At 42.7% G+C, this 20,392-nt stretch overlaps 1 protein-coding gene across 2 annotated transcripts in view; it reads right to left on the bottom strand.

The window, feature by feature from the left end:
• VAV3 (vav guanine nucleotide exchange factor 3) overlaps window positions 1-20,392 on the bottom strand; it is a 571,528-nt gene that overhangs the window by 12,555 nt on the left and 538,581 nt on the right. For both annotated transcript variants that reach the window (XM_033916404.1, XM_033916405.1), the window contains one exon: window positions 5,315-5,466. In XM_033916404.1, the coding sequence (XP_033772295.1) occupies window positions 5,315-5,466 (152 nt within the window). The remainder of the gene's footprint in view (window positions 1-5,314; window positions 5,467-20,392) is intronic.

The following is a 20,392-nucleotide window of genomic DNA, read 5'->3' as shown; positions in this document are numbered from 1 at the left end:
GAGATTGCTGAAGAGATGATGTCACAGAGATGGGATGAGAAAGAGGATCCGTAGTCTGTGACCACTGGTTGGCGAGAGTCCACTGAGGCGTGCGAAGGTGGAGACGTGCCAGAGGAAGGACATGCACCGTCGAGGCCATGTGACCCAGGAGGACCATCATCTGCCGGGCAGGAATGGAGGGATGCATGAGCACCTGACGACAGAGGTGGAGCAGGGTCCGCTGACGATCGGAGGGGAGAAAAGCCCTCATTAGTGTGGTGTCCAGAACTGCTCCAATGAATTGAAGTCGCTGGGTGGGAAGCAGATGCGACTTGGGGTAGTTGATCTCGAACCCCAGGAGGTGGAGGAGAGAGATGGTGTGATGAGTAGCCTGTAGCACAAGTTGAGACGTAGGTGCTTTCACCAACCAATCGTCCAAATAGGGGAACACCTGGAGGTTGTGAGACCTGAGGAAGGCCGCTACCACTATAAGGCACTTGGTGAAGACCCTGGGAGAGGAAGCGAGGCCGAACGGTAGCACCTTGTACTGATAGTGATGGTGCAGTACCTGGAACCGCAGGTAGCGGCGAGAATTTTGATTGATGGAGATGTGAGTGTAGGCCTCTTTGAGGTCCAGGGAACATAGCCAGTCGTGTTGAGAAAGAAGAGGGTAGAGCGTGGCAAGGGAGAGCATTCTGAACTTCTCCTTGACCAGACACTTGTTGAGGTCCCTGAGATCGAGGATGGGACGGAGGTCTCCCGTCTTTTTGGGTACCAGGAAGTAGCGGGAGTAGAATCCCTGCCCCCTTTGATCTGGAGGTACTTCTTCGATGGCATTGAGAAGGAGGAGGGATTGAACCTCCCTCAGGAGGAGGGGGGTTTGAGATGAGTTTGAAGCAGACTCTACGGGAAGGTTGTCCGGAGGTAGAGTCTGGAAGTTGAGAGAGTAGCCGTGGCGGATGATGTTGAGGACCCACTGGTCCGATGTAATGATTTCCCAACGGCTGGAGAAAATGGTGAGACGACCTCCGATGGGTTGTGGAAGAGGTAGCAAAGGTGGATGACTGGCTATGCCCTGGAGAGAAGAGTCAAAAGGGCTGAGTTTGTTTAGTAGGCTGAGGAGGCTTAGAGGGTTGAGAGGCCTGAGATCGAGCCTGAGCGTGATGTTGCTGTTGACGGGGCCGCCTAGATTGCTGGGGAGGCGGATTGAGTGGCCTGGCTGAGAACCTCCGTTGATAAGATGTTTGTGGCCGATAAGGACGGGTAGGCGGTGCCTTCTTTTTCGGCTTGATCAGGGTGTCCCACCTGGTCTCATGGGCAGAGAGTTTCTGGGTGGTGGAATCCAGTGACTCTCCAAAAAGCTCATCCCCGAGACAGGGGGCGTTGGCCAGACGGTCCTGGTGGTTGATGTCCAGGTCGGAGACTCTGAGCCAGGCCAAGCGACGCATGGCTACAGCCATGGCAGAGGCCCGAGAGGTGAGCTCGAAGGAGTCGTATATCGAGCGGACCATATACTTGCGCATTTGGAGAAGGCCAGAGATGTGCTGTTGGAATAGCGGGACCTTGCGCTCAGGTAGGTACTTCTGGAGGGCAGACAGCTGTTGGACCAAGTGTTTGAGATAGAAGGAAAAATGGAAGGAATAGTTGTTTGCCCTGTTGGCAAGCATGGCATTTTGGTAAAGCCTCTTGCCAAACTTGTCCATGGTCTTACCTTCCCTGCCAGGAGGGGTAGAGGCATAGACACTGGAGCCCTGAGTCTTTTTTAAGGTGGATTCCACCAGAAGGGACTCATGGGGCAATTGAGATTTGTCGAATCCAGGAATAGGGATGACACGGTAAAGGTTGTCCAGTTTACGGGGAGCTCCCGGTACCGTGAGGGGATTTTCCAAGTTTTTGTAGAATGTCTCCCGTAGGATGTCATGCACGGGAAGCTTGAGGAACTCCTTAGGAGGTTGCTCAAAGTCTAAGGCTTCTAAAAAGGCTTGGGACTTTTTGGAGTCAGATTCCAGGGGAAGGGACAGAGCAGCAGACATTTCCCTCAGAAATTTAGAAAAAGAGGACTGTTCAGGTTTAGAGGTGGCATCAGGTGCCGATGGTTCCTCATCAGATGAGGAGGGATCCTCCTCGGTACCGAGAGGAGTCTCCTCCCATAAATCAGGATCCCTGACCTCTGGTGCATGTCGGGACACCGGGGTGGAGGGTGCGGTGTGGCGAGTCTTGGACAAAGATTTACCAGAGCGCACCGAAACGGTACCAGGGGAGGACGATCGGCGTCGTTCTCGGTCCCGAGAAGAGTGCCGTACCGCCTGGTGCCGAGGAGGATCCACTGTGGGTTGAGAATGAACCACAGGATCATCATGAAGTTGTTGGGCCGAAAGGATCGGCATCGAGGTGTTTACCGGTACCGAAGGAGTGGACACCGGGGGCTCGGTGCGGGGCTCGGGCCGGTCTGGTACCGGAAGGAGCGGTGCCAGGATAGAGGGTAGCAGTTGTTCAAGTTGTTTCTTCAACTGCTCCTGAAGCTGAGTTTGTAGAATGGCCGAGATACGGTCATCTAGGGGTGGCATCGGAACCGCTTTCTTTTTCTTCGGTTCCTTGGATGCCGCTCCACGCCCCGGTGATGAGGAGGCCGATGACGAGGCACTCACCGATATCGGGGCGGAGCGTTTACGGGACCGGTGCGATGCCGGTAGGGACGGTGTCGCCACCGTAGCAGGAGGGCGCTCAAGGGAAGAGGAAGGCTTCTTAGCCGGCTTACCTGGCGCCAGTGGCGCCGATGCGGGGGTCGGTCGGTGTCGAGCTTGACGGTGCCGATTTTTGCGGTACCGCCGTTGAAGGTGAGGAATCCATCGCCGACTCGGTGCCGAAGAGAAGGGTTTGCTGGATTCTTCGGTTTTTAAGAGTTCGTTTTTGCAAAGTGGCACAGCGGGTGCAGGAGTCCGCCCGATGCTCCGGACCCAGGCACTGCAAACACCAATTGTGTGGGTCAGATACGGAGATCGGGCGTGCACACCGCTGGCACTTCTTAAAACCGACCTGCGGGGGCATGAAGGGGAAGATAGCCTCCGCAAAATCGAAGTCCGAGGCCTGTATAATGGCAACAGGCCCCGCCGGGGCAAAAACGAAAGAAACAGGAAAAAATCAAAGTTTTTTTTTTTTTTTTTTTGCAATTTAAATAAAAAGGAAACCCGAAGGTAAAGGGAGAAAAATTTAGAACAAAAGCGCGAGCGGGAAGGCAAAAAGTGATTTCAACGGCCGTTGAAAAAATACACGCGTCTTCTTCGCTCCGCGGAAACGAAGAAACTGGGGACCACGCACTCCTCCGTCGGGCGGGAAGGCACTCGCGCACGCGCGGTGCGGCCAACTAGAAACTTCTAGTTAAAAAGGTCCGTACCGAGGGCTCCGTCGGTGACGTCACCCATGTGTTAAGAATATGCTGCCTGCTTGTCCTGGGATAATACCACAGTCACACGACATGAATAGTGTTAGGGGAGTGCATTTAGGGAAACTTCCTCTGATCAGAGAAAGCCCTAAGCCAGCTGGAAGTTAAAGCAGCACAGCCTGGGCTTTGCAGTCCCCAGTTATGTCTAACATTAGCTCTAGCAGGATACATATTTCAAATCTGATATATTCTAATCACATTGGTCTCAGGATCTGGTTTCTGTTTCCATCTGTCTACTCTTAACTCACTTGTCAGGGTCTCCTGACCATTTGTCATGTCTTCTTTCTCCATGCTCACTATTCATCTTCCATCTCTGTGCATGTTTTTCAGGAGGACTCCATGTTCAGCAAGCATCTCCCTTCTCTGTCTCCTATACTTCCTTTTCTAGTATTTCCCCCGTGCCCTTCTCCCTGCCTTCATCATCTCACCATTCTATGATCCTCTCCTCTTGTGTACAGTTTCACTTATATCTCTATGCCCTGCCTGTCCATTATCTTCCTTCTTCTCCCCCATCTTCTCTGTGTCCATATACCCTCCCATGTCTAGTATTTCCCATGTCCATATAACACCCCATCCAGATGCAGCATTCCCCTTTTTGTCCCTGTTCCTATGCTCCCATTCATGTCCACCATCTGCCCTCTTTTTGTATATCTCCCTGTGTCCAGCTTCTCTCCTCTCTTACTCCCTTATACCAATGTGTCTCTCACACTCTCTCTCGTTCCTTCCTCCTTCCGCTATGTTCAATATTTCACTCACTCTTCCTTCATCCGCTTGGTTCAGCTTTTTTCTTTCCCTTTCCTTTTCTCTCTTCCTCCCTGCAGGTCCTTCACCTCTCCCCCTTCCCATGGATCCACCACCTCTATCTCCTCCCTTCAGCTCCCAGGTGTGAATCTGGCACCTCTCCCTTCCTTCCAGTTCCACTCCACCCACCACATGGGTCCAGCACCTGTTTCCCTTCCCCCCAACCCCCAGACTAGATCCAGCAACTCTCTCACTTCCGTTCCGCTCCAGCCAGTCCACGTTCAGCAGCCCAAGCAATTCCCTCCCCCCTTCATGGATGCAGCAGCAGTTTCCCTCCCTCCCTATTGCCAGTCCAGAAACTGCCAACCCTTGCACCCTCCCTCTCTCGAGACTACGTCGGGAACTCCCTACAGCCATTTCCTGATGGCGATCTGCACGGGGCAGGAGCGTAGGAAGATCGCTCCTGCCCCAAAAGCCCTCTAGACCACCAGGTAAGGCCAGGAAGGCGGCAGGGAGGTGGGGGTGGGTCAGAGCCGGATAATTGTGGTTTTTCGGCATTCGTGGTCCGGCTCTGCCCGTATCCCCCGCGAATGACAAGGGAGAAGTGTACAGTGTATACCTCCGACGGTCCAAAATCGCTAAAAGTTACGATTAGTGCTTTGTGTTATGCACGATCTATTTGGGAAACCTTACTTTCCTGTCAGTGCCTGAGCCAATCAGCACTCAGGCACTGATCAGAAAGTAAGGCAACAACAGCTCAGACCTGTGGCAAATTTTGGCCAAAAATCGCTCCGAGTGATCATTTTAATATTATTGACTTCGTTGTACTACATTTGCATGGCAGTATCGGAAAAGACCTCAGTAATCTGCCGCTAAAATACATGCACGATTAACCGGCTGGAACCGTTATAGCGAGCATGTTAAAGGCAGATTTTAGTTTTGAGAATCTGCCCCTAAGTTAGGCACCTAGATTGGCTAGGCACAACAATCTAGGTGCCTAACATTAGGGGTTTTTAAAAAAAATAGAATTAGGGCCTTAGTGCCAATTTTTTTCAATGTTCATTTTTAGTGCTATTTATGGGACCCTGCCCACCATATATACATGTATGTCAATGGCAGATTTCTACGATTTATAACAGATTTAAAACTTACCCTTCCATTTGCTTCACCTCTCCACCAGCCATTTGGGCTCATCTTTGTGTAGATTTTTACCACATCCCCTTTCAACAAGGATAACTCCCTCATATCTCGTGCACAAAAGTCATATCGTGCAATGGCAATTCCTAACGCTTTAGGGCTTAGTACTGCAAAAGAACAATAACAAAAAAATCAGATAGGTCAATCTCAGTGAGCCAGACCAAGTGAAATGTTAATATTATAATGAAGCTGTGACCTCTATGCTTTGTGCAGTACAGTCAAACCTCGTTTTGCGAGTAACCCGGTTTGCGAGTCTTTTGCAAGACAAGCAAAACATTCTCGCAAATCTTGTCTCGCAAACCGAGTGTTGACTCGATTTGCGAGCACCCCCCCTCCCCCGGTAACCGGCATCGCTCCCCCTTCACTCACACAGGCCCCCGTGTGAACCGGCACACCACCCCCTCTCCCGCGCAAACTGGCACCCCCTGCCCGAACAACTTCAAATTTACCCCCCGTCTGACACCGGCACGCAGCCCACAGGACGTGCCGGTGCCGCTTGGAGAAGTTCCTGCCTCTGCTGGGCCTTGAGCATGCATCTGCGCATGCTCAAGGCCATCTAGTTCTCCCTCTCCCTCTCTTCGTTAAAAATTGTTTCTTCAAATTACGTCAGATTAGGTCAATTGCCAAATTTCTTAGTTTATCTTCATTAAAGATACTAATTCACTCCTTTATAATATCAAAAATTGACTATTGCAATGCCCTATTCATTAACATTACACAAAAAGAAAAAAGGAGATTACAGATAATTCAAAATACGGCCATAAAATTAATTTACAATGCGAAAAAATATGACCACGTTTCCCCACTATTAATAGACGCTCACTGGCTACCAATTGGTCACAGGATTTTGTTTAAAATAATGCTTCTCATTTTCAAGACCTTAGCATCAAGCGAACCACAATTTATTTCTAGATCACTCATTCCATATAAAACTCAACGCTCACTGCGATCATCAGATCAAAACCTACTTTCAGTACCATCTTTAAAAATCATAGGGACAAGAAGATTAGATATGTTCACAGTGACAGGACCACAATGGTGGAATGCCCTCCCCCAGTATATTAGAACCGAACACGACATTGTTACATTTAAAAAACTTTTAAAAACTTACTTATTCAAAGATGCTTTTAATTCTTGAAATTTTTACCGGTTTTAGGGTTACTCCTTGCATTGTGCTTTGGTATTTTTGTACCCTTCCTTTTGTTTTTCCCTTTTTTAACCACACCCAACATTGTAACTTTTTAATTCCTTTCCTTACCCCTTATGTACGTTTTTACAGTAATTATATTGTTAATGTGTTAATTTCTTCGTTTTCTTTATTTATGTACATCCATGTACAACCATGTACAACCATGTACAACCATGTACATTATGTACATCCATGTACAACCATGTACATCGCCTAGCAATTTTAATAGGCTATTAATCAAATGCTGAATAAACTTGAAACTTGAGATTCAAGTGGCATCGGCACGTCCTGTGGGCTGCGTGCCGGTGCCAGACGGGGGGGTAAGTTTGAAGTTGTTCGGGTGGGGGGTGCCAATTCACGTAGAGGGGCCTGTGTGAGCGGGAGGGAGTGATACCAGTTGTCGGGGGGGGGGGGGGTCGAGCAGCGCCGCTGATATCGGGGAGGGGAATGGAGGGGGGTAACGTATCAAGCGAGTTTCCCATAGTTCCTATGGGGAAACTCGCTTTGATATACGAGTACTTTGGTTTATGAGCATGCTTCTGGAATGAATTATGCTCATAAACCAAGGTTCCACTGTATTTCAAAATTGCACATATTTGTAGGCAGATAAGAACATAAGAAGTTGCCTCCACTGGGTCAGACCAGAGGTCCATCGCGCCCAGCAGTCCGCTCCCGCGGCGGCCCATCAGGCCTATGGCCTGTGAAGTGGTCCCTGACTATTCCTATAACCTACCTCTACTTCTATCTGTACCCCTCAATCCCCTTATCCTTTAGGAATCTATCTAAAACTTCCTTGAACCCCTGTACTGTGCTCTGGCCTATCACAACCTCCGGAAGCGCGTTCCATGTGTCCACCACCCTCTGGGTAAAAATGAACTTCCTAGTGTTTGTTCTAAACCTATCCCCTTTCAATTTCTCCGAGTGCCCCCTTGTACTTGTACTTCTCCACAGTCTGAAGCATTTCCCACTTTTCTTGATCATGACGGGAATAGCTACCCAAATGGTCACATATAACTGGAAGAGCCACAACAGGATAAATTACACATTTTGGTGGGCAAATGTGTGTACCACATATAAATATGAGAGAATGAATGCGGAATGTATGGGGTTTAGTAGTTCATTTAATAAAGTGTGGAGCCCATTGAATACATTTGTTACTTCGCAATAAGGGTCATGTATCTCTCCTTTTCTTAGATTTCCTTACACATCCAGGGTAGGGGGAGGGAAATGTATTTTGAGGATTGAAATTACTTAATAATAATATTATAATCACATCATATGTCTTATTGTATTAATAATTGGGAGAAGGATGGGAGAAAATTATTGTTTTATATATTACTTGTGTAGTTAATAGTGCATTTTATGCAGTATTTTATGTTCAATTAATTGTACTGCACTGTCGAAATTTGAAAATCAATAAAGATTAAAAAAAAAATAGAAGGCAGCAAAGGAAAAAAAAAAAAGCATTTCCCACAGGTAAAGCAAGTTTTGCACATGGAAAACAGGTATTATTAAAAAAAAAAAAAAAAACCCAAAAAAACATTTGGGTGTATATATGAAAATTTTTAAGCAAACTGCACATTGGCATTCCTGGAGATATATACATACACATTTACATGTGTCTCTGGGAATTTATTTCAAAAAGGTACATAGATACTTAGGTTGGCTTTATAAAATAACAAAACAACAGTACTAAGTATCAAAAAAACCTTAGGGGTCCTTTTACTCAGCTGCAGTAAGTGCTAGTGTGCACTTACCTCTGCTTTTAAAATGGCTTATCGTGGGACATACTCAAGGATCCTGTGGTAAGTTCAAAATCTGTGTGTACTACCCACGTGCTAAAAAAATATGATTTTTGTTGGAAAGAGCATATCTGGGGCAGAAAGTAGGCTTTCCTATACTGATCAGTTAGCATATCTGCATTACCACATACTGTTTAGCATAGGATTACTGCATGAGCTCTTACCGCCTACAAAATAGGTATTGGTACGTGCCCCCGTGGTAATTCTTTTTAATGGCCACATTAACACGTGGCAAACAATAGAGAAAAATAGGATAGTGGCTATTTTTCAGCTGTATTAAAAATGGCCTTAGGCCATAAGAAAAATCACATAAGGGCGAGCTAAGGCCACTTTTTACCATAGCTTAGTAAAAGGACCCCTTAGTGAGAAAACATATCAAAATCCACAAACGTCGTCTCCATATCACATTTCCCTATTTTTAACATTTTATATTAATTTAAATTTTAAAATATTTACAAGTATCCACTTGTTACAGAAATATTAAAAAGGGGGGAAACCAAAGAATTACAATTAAAAAAGAAAACCAAGATCCTGGTGTTGTGATACTTAAATAGTGAAATGAGGTGTGAGGTTATTGTTTGTGGTCTTTAAAAAAAAAAAAAAAGGCAATGTGTCTGTTATAAAATTATCTCTAAAAGAGGGCCATCTTAAAGCTATTTACAAGGGTAAACAAAACAACTGAAAATTGCCTCTCACTGATATGGCTACAAGTGTTTTGTACAATGCAAATACTTTTTCGCCATATTTAAAGGAGACATTCCCAATGGAGCAGGATAGGTGAACTTAAAAGTATTCAGCAAAACAAAACACCCCACACTATCGGAAACGTCTGCCTGGATCTGAATCATAAGCACATTTTTGTAAAACAGAATACAAGGTTAGCCATGTTCAATAAAACAGATGGAACATTTCCTTCCCAGAATTTTTTTCTTTCTCCAAGATAACTTAGTGAAATATTACACAGACTACGTTTACCGAGGAGCCATAATGTTATTTTTTGAGAGAGAGAGGCACAAGACAAAGAAGTTACAACAGCTACGATATTGACATTTCTGAAGCAACAGCCTTTTCCTTAGGTTCCATCCTAGTACATCAACATTTCTTATAACCATCCGAATTTTTTTGAATAAAGAATGGGGAGGGCAATAATGAAAGTGATCATGAGTCTAATAACCAGCAAAGAGATGGGCAAAGTACAGCAAACACAATATAGCGAAAAAAGCACAAAGGCCCTCAATAAACAAAGACTGGTCTTTATTGTGCTAACACGAGCCATGTTTCAGTATACAACATCTGCATCGGGGATCAGCCAAAGAACAAAATGCAATTAACTCAGGGATCAGAATCAATCTTTAAGCCAGAGCACAGAAAGCACAGGACCCCTGATGCAGGCGTTGTACGCCAAAACATGACTCGTATTGGGTAAATAAAGACAAGACTCACTGATGACCTTCCAGAAAATGCTGATAGACACATCTCTTCAGTTGAACAATGTTAACGGACAACCTCCTCCTAGCTCCCCTTCCTTATCTCTTTCTCTCCTCCCTCTCTCCTTCTCCTCCTTCCACTCTCCTGTTCTCTCCTTCCCTTCCTTTAACTCCTTGCTCCCCTTCCGCTCCCCCATCTCTACCCCTCCTCTTCCCTTCCATGCTCCCCTTGCTCTCCCTTCCCTTCTCTCTCTACATCTTCTCATTTGTCTCTTATTCGAATGCTATAATTTTATTGTCCTGTAACTTTATTGTGAATGTCAATTGTAACCCGTTCTGAGCTCCCAGGAGAACAGGATAGAAATCTAAACAAATAAATAAATAAATAATAAAGTTTGGGTCCAATAAAGACAAGTCCTTGTTCAGTGATCACAAGACTTACAGAAACTCCCCATAATTATTTCTCCTGAAAACAAGACTGGCTCAAGGGTGTGACACATGGTCTTAGGTGAATAATCAGTCAAAGTGTCACAAGCTCCCCTGCCCTATACTGCCATCAGTCCACTGCCTTATTCTACTAGTCTCAAGAATCTTTCCCCCTCCCTAGTAACATCAAGTGTCCAGCATCTCTCTTCTTCCCTCTCCCCCACCCCCACCCCCAGGCATCTAGTATTCCTTACCTCCTGCCACTGCTGCTGCTCCTACCACCCTACCTCTGTGGGAGCTAAGCCTACATTTGGACAGACAGTGCAGTGTCAAGCCTTTGAGGGCAAATGCATACTCAAGCCCTGTCATATTCTGTTGCCTCTGATGTCCTGTCAGAGAAGGCTCAATGTGGCAAACCTTGTACGTGCATGCATGGATACTCAACGGTTTGGTGCTGGCAGTGTTAGAGAGCTGGCTGTGAGAGGATCCAGAAGTTTCGATCCCCACATTTTGCCCCGGAATGTTTACCCCCCATACCTTTTGCCCCAAGATGTTTTGTCCCTGCACATTTCACCCCCTGGATGTTTTGCCCCTCCACATTTTGACCCTGGGTACTTTTCGTCGACCCCCCCCCCCACACACACACACACACCTTTCACTCCCAGGATAGCCATTTATTATATTCCAGATGTTTTCAGGATGTCTCAAAGTTAAGGGGGGGGGGAGCCCTGTTAGATGTGCTCACAATTCAGGAGGCTAGGACTGCCAATTGTATTTATTTTTTCAGGATTCTAAAAAGTTATACATTACTTGTCTCAAAGCCAGAAGGATGGATAAGTGTGTGGATATTTTTCAGAGTTTGGACCACTATACAGTAGCTCTCCAAGATCCCTGCTTTCTAGTGCTAAGACTCTGTGTGATGGGGTGTACATCCCACCATGGGGAGCCGAATGTTCCCAGGAGAAAATCTTCAGGGAAATATAATACCGCAAAAATATAATACCGTAGTCCCCCTAAACCCCTCTATAAAGTTAAGGTGAATAAGGGAGGCACTGCCAATGGGAGGTAGCAGGTGACCGGGAAGGCTACATGGGAGGTGGCAGGGGTGGACTTTCCCTGAAAGCACAGGTGATAGAATTCAGCGAAAATTACCCAGGGACAAAATGTGGAGGGGCGAAATATCCTGGGGGCAAATATTCCGGGGACAAAATGTGCCCTGGGCAATATGTAGGGGAGGGGGGAGCAAAAAACTTCCTATTACCAGCTGTGACAGCACTATGCCATTGCTCCCCCAAAGCGTGGATGGACATCTTGTCCGCCTACTGGTAGCAACGTACTCACAATAATAAACCAAATAGCAGAATTGCATCAAAATTATGATAGGAAAATCAGAACCAAATCAGTTCTGGCAGCTATTAGCATCACTGTTAAATGGACAACACTATTCAGAATATATAGTACCAGCCTTTTGTTCATCTCTGCAGAGGGGGCTGGTAATTAGAACTGCAAGTCTTTTTTCTTTCTTATACTACGTTCTTTTGTATACTACGCTTCTGTTCAATAAATTCTTAGGTCAGCAACCTTCCACAAAATAAGATTCAAATATTACAGTACTGGATATTGTAGATGCAGTTGTTGATCAATGTGATGTATGATATGAACTGTGGCATATCAAGTGTTAGTTGTGGACTGGTGCTAACTCTGCTTCTGATCTATAGTGTTCATTAATGAGGTAAAAGAAGATGCGGGTAGGGGGGTCGCATAAAGTTAGCAAACCATATGCATGATTCCCCTAGGTCCAGGACTCCACCTCTCCCTCTTCTGTGCCCCAATATCTCCCCTGTCTCCGAACACCCCCATTGTATACCTCAAGATGTCCTTTTCTCCGTGCAGGGCCGCTTATCGCTGTGACTTGCTGAGGCCAAAACTTCGGTACTGATAGGCAGTATATCAAATACCGAATGAACCTGAACTTCTCTCTGATGTGGTGGGCCCTTGCGGAAGCTGGAAGTTACATCAGAAGAGGACGTGCTGCAGCAGAGAGAAGTTCCAGCATCAGCGAGCCACAGCGATAGCCTATGTAGCTGCCAGTGCTCCTGTGCGGAGAAAAGAACGTCTTGAGGTTATTATTAGAAAAATGCTGGAGCACGGAAGAGGGAGAAGACCTAGGGTAAAGGGGAGAGAGGGATGCTGGACTTAGGGTGGAATTGAGCACTTGGCCCCAACTACCCTGGGCCCTCGGGCTCTGCTGGTTGCTTGAATAGTCAGTCTGTCCCTGCCAAATGGTAAAACCAGGACAGGCACTAGTGCAAACATCACTCAAGTTAGACCACAAGTTTAAAAAAAAACCACAACACTTTTTTATGTGATGGAGGAAAAGACCTCAGTGGTCATGTACTGTATATACCTGGTCAGACTGCTTAATTAATTATGAATGCAGTACTACAGCTCCTGTTTCAATCACAAGTCAGAGAAACCTCCAATTTTGTTATTTTTGCAAATAAAATCTTTCAATCAACAAATGTCTTGAGCTCAAAAATTAATGAAACAGTTATCTCAAAGTGTAGCTGTTATTGCAAGACATTTACCTTATGGCACAGTCGGTCTGGCTAAGATCACAGGGTTAAGGATCCTAGCAGACAACTGTACCATAAGAGAAGTATCTTGCAATTAACAGCCTACACTTTGAGACAATTGTTTGTTTCATTAATTTTTGAGCTCAAATCATTTGTTGATTGAAAGATTTTAATTGCAAAAACTAACAAAATTGGAGGGTTTTCTGACCTATGATCTAAACAGTACATTTTTGTTTCTTTTTTCTTCTAAACTATGTTTTAATGTAAACCGCTTAGGTTATTATTAGTATATCAAGCACCAATAAACTTGAACAGGAGTCATAGTATCGCCACCATAACAGTAGTTGCTATTAAGCAGTCTTTTTCTCCATCACACAGAAATAGGATTTGGGTTTTTTATACTTACGCTTTGTCGTCTAACCCGAGTAGTGTCTGCACTAGCGCCTCTTGGTTGAGTCAGCCCTGCTTGAAAACTCTGTGAAACAGGTGCAAAGTGCATGCCAAAAATTACATGCAGAGATCCAATTACAATCATTCCCCTTCCTTCACACTCCACTGCACATTTCTTTCAGCGGGTACAAGAAAGCGTGTGTGCTTTTACATTACATTACATTAGTGATTCTATTCCGCCTGTACCTTGCGGTTCTACCATGCGGTTTTACCATGTGTGTATGTGAATGGAGAAGGGGCAATAACTAATGCTTGTGTGCATGTGGGTATATACAGAGAGGGAGCAATAACCAGTCTGTGACTTTTATGTAGGTATATATAATAATAATAATAACAGTTTATATACCGCAATACCGTTAAGTTCTATGCGGTTTACAGAAGATTAGTGACGTACAAGTTGAGTTAACTTAAGGGATGTGGGGAACAATGGGGAGAAAGGGCAAGAGAGGGGAAGGAGGGAAGTGGGTCAGCTGTCCTAGGTATTTCAGGAATAGGTGAGTTTTGAGGCATTTCCTGAATACCTCATAAGTGGGTGGGCAATAGGAGTTATTCTAGGTCTTTACCCCATAGAGCAGCCTAATGTGAGAGAAGATGCTCATGGTGTTTTTTTAGTTTGCATCCTCTAACCGGGGGAGAAACGAAGTGCGAGTGGGAGCTTCTCTTGTGTTTGTTGGCTGAGAAGGAGAATAGGTCAGTATATATGAACCTGCTTCATAGGTCACTGATCATTGACACCCCCCCCCCCTGCTCACTTCAGCAGTAGGTAAAACATAACACATGCAATTTCTCCAGCTGTATCTAAGGATTTTAAACAAAAAATGTTGATTTTTTTTAATGAACACTAGTGTAGTTTTGTGGCTTTGAAACAAACATTGCAACAATCAACTCATGCACCATGTAGGATTATAAAGAAAACATGCTTGGAAATGATAAAATTCATGTAAATATGAATTTGTGAAGCTATAGAACATAAAACTATAGATGAACTTTTAACTTTGACCCTAAAGCAGTGGCCTGATAAACCCTACAAACACATCTGGTTTTCAAGCCATCCACAATGAATATGCTTGAAATTAATTTGCATAAGTCACGTCTTAAGTGCATTCAAATACATCTCAACAAAATTATTGTGGGTACTTCGATGAGCTTCCAGTAAAAGAATTCTAAAGCTCCAATAAGAGAAACAAGCACAATTGAAAATTTGATACTGCAGTCAAACCTTGGATAGCGAGTAATGTGGTTTACAAGTGTTTTGCAAGACGAGCAAAACATTTTCTTAAATTTTAACTCGATACATGAGCGTTGTCTTGCAGTACGAGAACATATTAAACCGCTCTAAACTGCTTGTGGTATTGCGGTATACAAAAATAAAGTTATTATTATTATTACATACGTGCATCATGTCAAATACACACAATATATGTGCATCGCATCACTGATCGCGGCTGAACATAATAAAAGCATCGCGCCCAATTCACCCACAGTGTAGTGACTGTTCGAAACGAGAGAGATCTTGCAAAACAAGTGCGTACAATATTGTATTTTCGATTCAAGTTTTTGGGATGTGGAACGAATCGTCTTGAGTTTCCATTATTTCCTTTGGGGAAATTTGCTTTGATATACGAGTGCTTTGGATTACAAGCATGTTTCTGGAATGAATTATGCTCGCAAACCAAGGTACCACTGTATAGGAAACCCTTGAGAGCTTCCCATGGCAGCAACTTTTGATATACTTCAATTTTACAGTTCTCATTCAGCAACTGAAAATCTCTCATCTTCTTAATAGGAAAATGTTTGAAATAAAATATTAATTTTGTGCTTGTTTTAAAGCATTTACAGATTAATGATTTAGAATCCACATTACTCACAATGATTGTGTTGACAGATGATGCAAAGTTGGCACATGGTTTACTTGTACATGCAGCGCATGAAGTCTGACAGTCTACTACAATGGTCTTCAAAACACAACCCCCGAAGTCCTCCATTGTGGCCCTCAGAAGTCATATTTAGATGCATGTGTAATTGTAGTGGTACGACAAAGCTAGGGGAACCATGACACACTTGCATTTAGAAAATTGTAGAAACCGCGCCAAAGTTTTGGCTAAAAACAAAGACTGTCCGATGAAAACAGAATTTTTCCAGCGATGCATTCTAACTAGTATAGGCTAAATGTGTAATCTTGAAATCTTCCGATGCCCTCAGAGCTTTCCTCGTATTCATAGTGTGGCCCTTTACATGAAAAAGGTTGGAAATCACTGCCTTACTAGATATGAAGAGGCCCATGACATTCTCTGCAATGTAAAGAACAGGAAGAAACCTCCACAGCATACGCACTACACGAGGGCAGGGGTGGGTGACCAGGAGGAAGGAAGGATAAACATTTGGCCATGGACCCACAATTTCCAAAAAGGTTGATTAGACATAGTACTGCATTTGCTGTCCATTTTCAAAAGGTAAAAGAGCTCCTTTGCATACTGTGGAACAAACATAGGTTAACTCAGAACTACGAAACCACCATAGCTAAAGGAATACAATATATAATTTGTATTTTCCTTAAGAGGCTATCTTTGGGGACACACTTCAAATCATGAATCTGTAAAGCTTGTAGGTACTTTTTACTCAAAGAGTTTACTTACATTTTCAGAGGGGAATTTTTCTTTTGAAATCTGTCTTGGGAAATAAATGCATGCATGAATCTATCTGCTATTTGTACAGGAAACTTTTCCATGAAAAAATTATGCACATATGTTTGAAAACCTAAACGTATGCATTTAAGTGCTCTCTCTGCTCCAAAAATCACCTCTTCCAATGTGCGCATACATGTGTATGTGTACTGACCAAACAACTCATGGCCTCATTTATCAAGCTACGCTAGAGGTTTTTTTGTGCGGGCCAGTGCGGTAAATGCATCCAACGCTCGTAGAATTCCTATGAGCGTTGGAGCATTTACCTTGCTGGCCCACACTACAAACCTCTAGCACAGTTTGATATAAGGGAGGGGGGGGAGGTTAAGTGAACAATTTTCAATAACTTCATTTCTGTATAAGAAACCTTCAAAAATTATTCTACTCGGATTTAAGGACTATTTGCCAAGGACTGAACTGAATGTCTAATCAAATTTTCAATCACCAACCAGATACAGTTATTTTTTTTAATTGATTGTTCTTTGGAAGGTTTCACTACACTCCATATATTACTATTTAGTGGAACTGGAAATTTTTCAGACCCGTGATAACAATGAGTGCAATAATTTATGCAAATTACTCATATTGCACTATCTGAAAGTTTATCTTCTCATTTTTTAGAAAGATTTTTGCTCACATTTAGGAACCCTTTTCCAAAAGCACAGTAAATGTTTGCAGTTACTGCATGAGAAGTGCCCAAATTATGGCATTGTAACTGTAAAGCCTCTGCATTAATTTATGAGGGCACTCCCATAATCTGTCCATGCAGTTTCTGCAGAGAAGTATTCTTTACCATGAAATCATAAGAGTGTGTGTGCAAGTGAAGTAAAATGATCAACTGGAGAGGTCTTCAGAATAGACAATGCATCAAGAATTTGGGGTTTAATTTTAGACTTTAACCTAGAATTTTAACATCATTTGAAGATGCTATAAAAACTTCTTTTTTTGCCTCCAGCAATTGAGAGCTATTCAAAGTTTATTTAAAATTTGTTATATCGCTTATAAGAACATAAGAATTGCCGCTGCTGGGTCAGATCAGTGTTCCATCGTGCCCAGCAGTCCGCTCATGCGGCGGCCCTTAGGTCAAAAATCAGTGCCCTAACTGAGACTAGCCTTACCTGCATACGTTCTGGTTCAGCAGGAACTTGTCTAACATTGTCTTGAATCCCTAGAGGGTGTTTTCCCCTATAACAGCCTCCGGAAGAGCGTTCCAGATTTCTACCACTCTCTGGGTGAAGAAGAACTTCCTTATGTTTGTAAGGAATCTATCCCCTTTTAACTTTAGAGAGTGCCCTCTTGTTCTCTCTACCTTGGAGAGGGTGAACAACCTGTCTTTATCTCCTAAGTCTATTCCCTTTATTATCTTGAATGTTTTGATCATGTCCCCTCTCAGTCTCCTCTTTTCAAGGGAGAAGAGGCCCGGTTTCTCTAATCTCTCACTGTACAGCAACTCCTCCAGCCCCTTAACCATTTTAATCACTCTTCTCTGGACCCTTTCAAGTAGTACCATGCCCTTCATGTACAGTGACCAGTGCTGGACACAGTATTCCAGGTGAGAGCGTATCATGGCCCGGTACAGTGGCATGATAACCTTCTCTGATCTGTTCGTGATCCCCTTCTTAATCATTCCTAGCATTCTGTTCGCCCTTTTCACCACCTCTGCACATTGCACGGACGGCTCCATTGACTTGTCGACCAGTACTCCCAAGTCTCTTTACTGGGGGGTCTCTCAAGTACAGCACTGGATATCCTGTATTCATGTATAAGTTTTTTGTTACCAACTGCATCGCCTTACACTTATCCACGTTAAACCTCATTTGCCATGTTGCAGCCCATTTCTCAAGCGTGTTTATGTCATGTTGCAGGTCTTCACAATCCTCCTGCGTCTTCACTACTATAGTGGTGTACAGACTTCATAAAAGAATAGGGTAATATATACAATTGTAATCAGCTGGACATACAAGAGACTGACTAACGTAGAGAAAACATGAGGTTAGGGAGAGAACTTCATTAAATAAGTAGGACAGCAACACGGTTAGGGATAGAACAGTAAGGAGTGGGAATCCTGCCTGAAATAGTCTGTTAGAGAAAAAGCATAAGCATCTATGAGACAAATTTGTTTTTTTCTGTTTCATAGAATTTTTTGGACCCCTGTTTGTTTGCAAAAGTTAGACAGTTCAAAGTCTAATAGATGCTGGCATTGTCATCTTGATGTAGGGACACTGGATCACCTGTTATATTATTGTCCCTTGATACTCAACTTTTGGAAGTCTATATACAGTAAAATCAATAGAGGTTCTTCTCTTATGTGGATTGGGACAGAATTCCAGAGTGAGGGGGCAGTGACAGAGAATATAGAAGATCTGATAGAATCATAATTTATATGGCATAATGAAGGAATCGCTACTAGATGTTGGGATTGCGTCCGAAGTGATCTTAAGGGATCAAAATGAATTAATTATGAATTAATGAATTAATTATTAATGAATTCTGGGGCGTTGGTTGTTAAAGACTTATAAGTGAGCAGTTATATTTTCTAGGTGATTCTGTAGGAAATTGGGAGCCAGTGTGCTATTAGATCAATCTTAACACAATCCAGCTTCCAGGTACAGTTTTTTTTTTTAAACAGTTATTTGATATACCGCTATTTTTAATAAAAAGTCAAATCAAAGCGGTATATAATTAATAAAAACAATGGGCAATCAAAGCAGTGTACAGTAAATAAAAACAGTGGGCAACATTTAAAATAAAACATAACAAGGGGAAAGTACACGAACAAATTAACCAAACTAGACAGAAAAGGACAAAAGGGCAGGAAAGGTTATTTTGAGGAATTGGAAAAACTGGGATCGGTTAAATTACACTTTCTGGTGGGAATCTATGTCATACTTTTAAAATGGAACGTATGATGGCCATACAACAGGGACAGTATAGGAAATTTCTGGATGTTTGGGAACCATTGACAAAATTCTGTAAGGACTGATAACTGATTTTATTTATGGTCCTTTTAATATACATATACACATCCAGGGTGGGAGGGGGTGGGGGATTTGCATTGCAATCTTAAAATGGGAAAGTTATTGATTGATTATATGTATTTGTTTTTCTTGATTATTGGGTGGGAAGGTTAAAATAGTTGCTTATTTATGTTTGTAGGATCAATGTGCTTTTCTTGTACTATTATATATATATTCTTGTACTAATATATATATATATATATATATATATATATATATATATATATATATATATATATATATATATATATATATATATATATATATTTATTTATATTTGTTTTGCACAGTTGTAGTTTGGAAAATCAATAAAGATTTAAAACAAAACAAAACCAAACCCAATATCTTAAGGAAAAAAACCCAAGCAGGATAGGAACAAAGGGTAGGATATAGAAAGAATAAGAAAAGGAAAAGGAAAAAAAAAGCATAAGATAATAATTACCTGATCACAAGTAACATGAAAATGTTACAAGGAAATTAACTACCAAGTCCAAATTATGAGTCATGGCAAAAGTTGTGAAGTGACAAACTATTAGGTGCTTTAGCAATCTTAATTTTTGCCATATTTAGGCTCTCTTTTACTAAGTCGATTATCACGGTAATATGAGGTAATCTAACCAAAGCCCATTGGGAATTAATGGGCTTCGTTGCTATTGCCACTTGGCTTTGCATAAGGGAGTGTTCGATTACTACAACTTTATTTTTGGTGGAGCATCTGAAAAGTTGCTGTCTAGCCTACAATTGTTTCACAATATAGCTGCTAGGTTAATTTTTTTGGATAGGCAATGTGAGAGGGCTTCACCATTGTTGCTCAAACCACATTGGTTTCTAATAAAATTTAGAATTAAGTTTAAATTATCTTGTTTTGTTCACAAAGCCCTATATGGCAATGCTCCAGAACAGTTAATATCTCTCGTATGTGTTCCAGCTAGGTTTACTTTAAGGAGCAGTTATAGCTTTGAACTCCAATTCCCGACTGTTACTAGGTTAATCAGGAAGACTCATTTGGAACGATCCTTTCTTAATCAGGCCGTACAGGTTTGGAATAGTCTTCTGATGTGAATAAGATGAATTGAATCATGTTATGTTTTGCAAGAAATATTTGTACAGGAAATTGGTAATAAGTGTTCTTTCTTAATGGTCTATGCCACAAAAGTATAGAAAATGGCTATAGTTGTCCTTTATCTTTATTTTCTGTTGTTTTTTCACCCACACATCCGGGGGGGGGAGCGGGAGGGAGGTATATCTTTTGTTTTGTATTATTCCTGATGGTAATGATGGATGGGGGGGAATTTTTATCTTTTGTATAGATACTGATTGATTTTAAGTGCTTGGTTGATTATCATTATTTGTATATAAATTGTATTGCACTTTTTGTTGGTATTAAAAACTAAATAAAGTTAAAAAAAAAAAAGAAAGAAAATGGCTATCATTCCCCTCAAACTTTGCTTTTCTGAGTAGG

This window comes from Geotrypetes seraphini, chromosome 12, assembly GCF_902459505.1.
Source record: "Geotrypetes seraphini chromosome 12, aGeoSer1.1, whole genome shotgun sequence".
Lineage (NCBI taxonomy): Eukaryota > Metazoa > Chordata > Amphibia > Gymnophiona > Dermophiidae > Geotrypetes > Geotrypetes seraphini.
The sequence above is the reverse complement of the archived record's forward strand: the minus strand, read 5'-3'. Positions and strand labels throughout refer to the sequence as shown.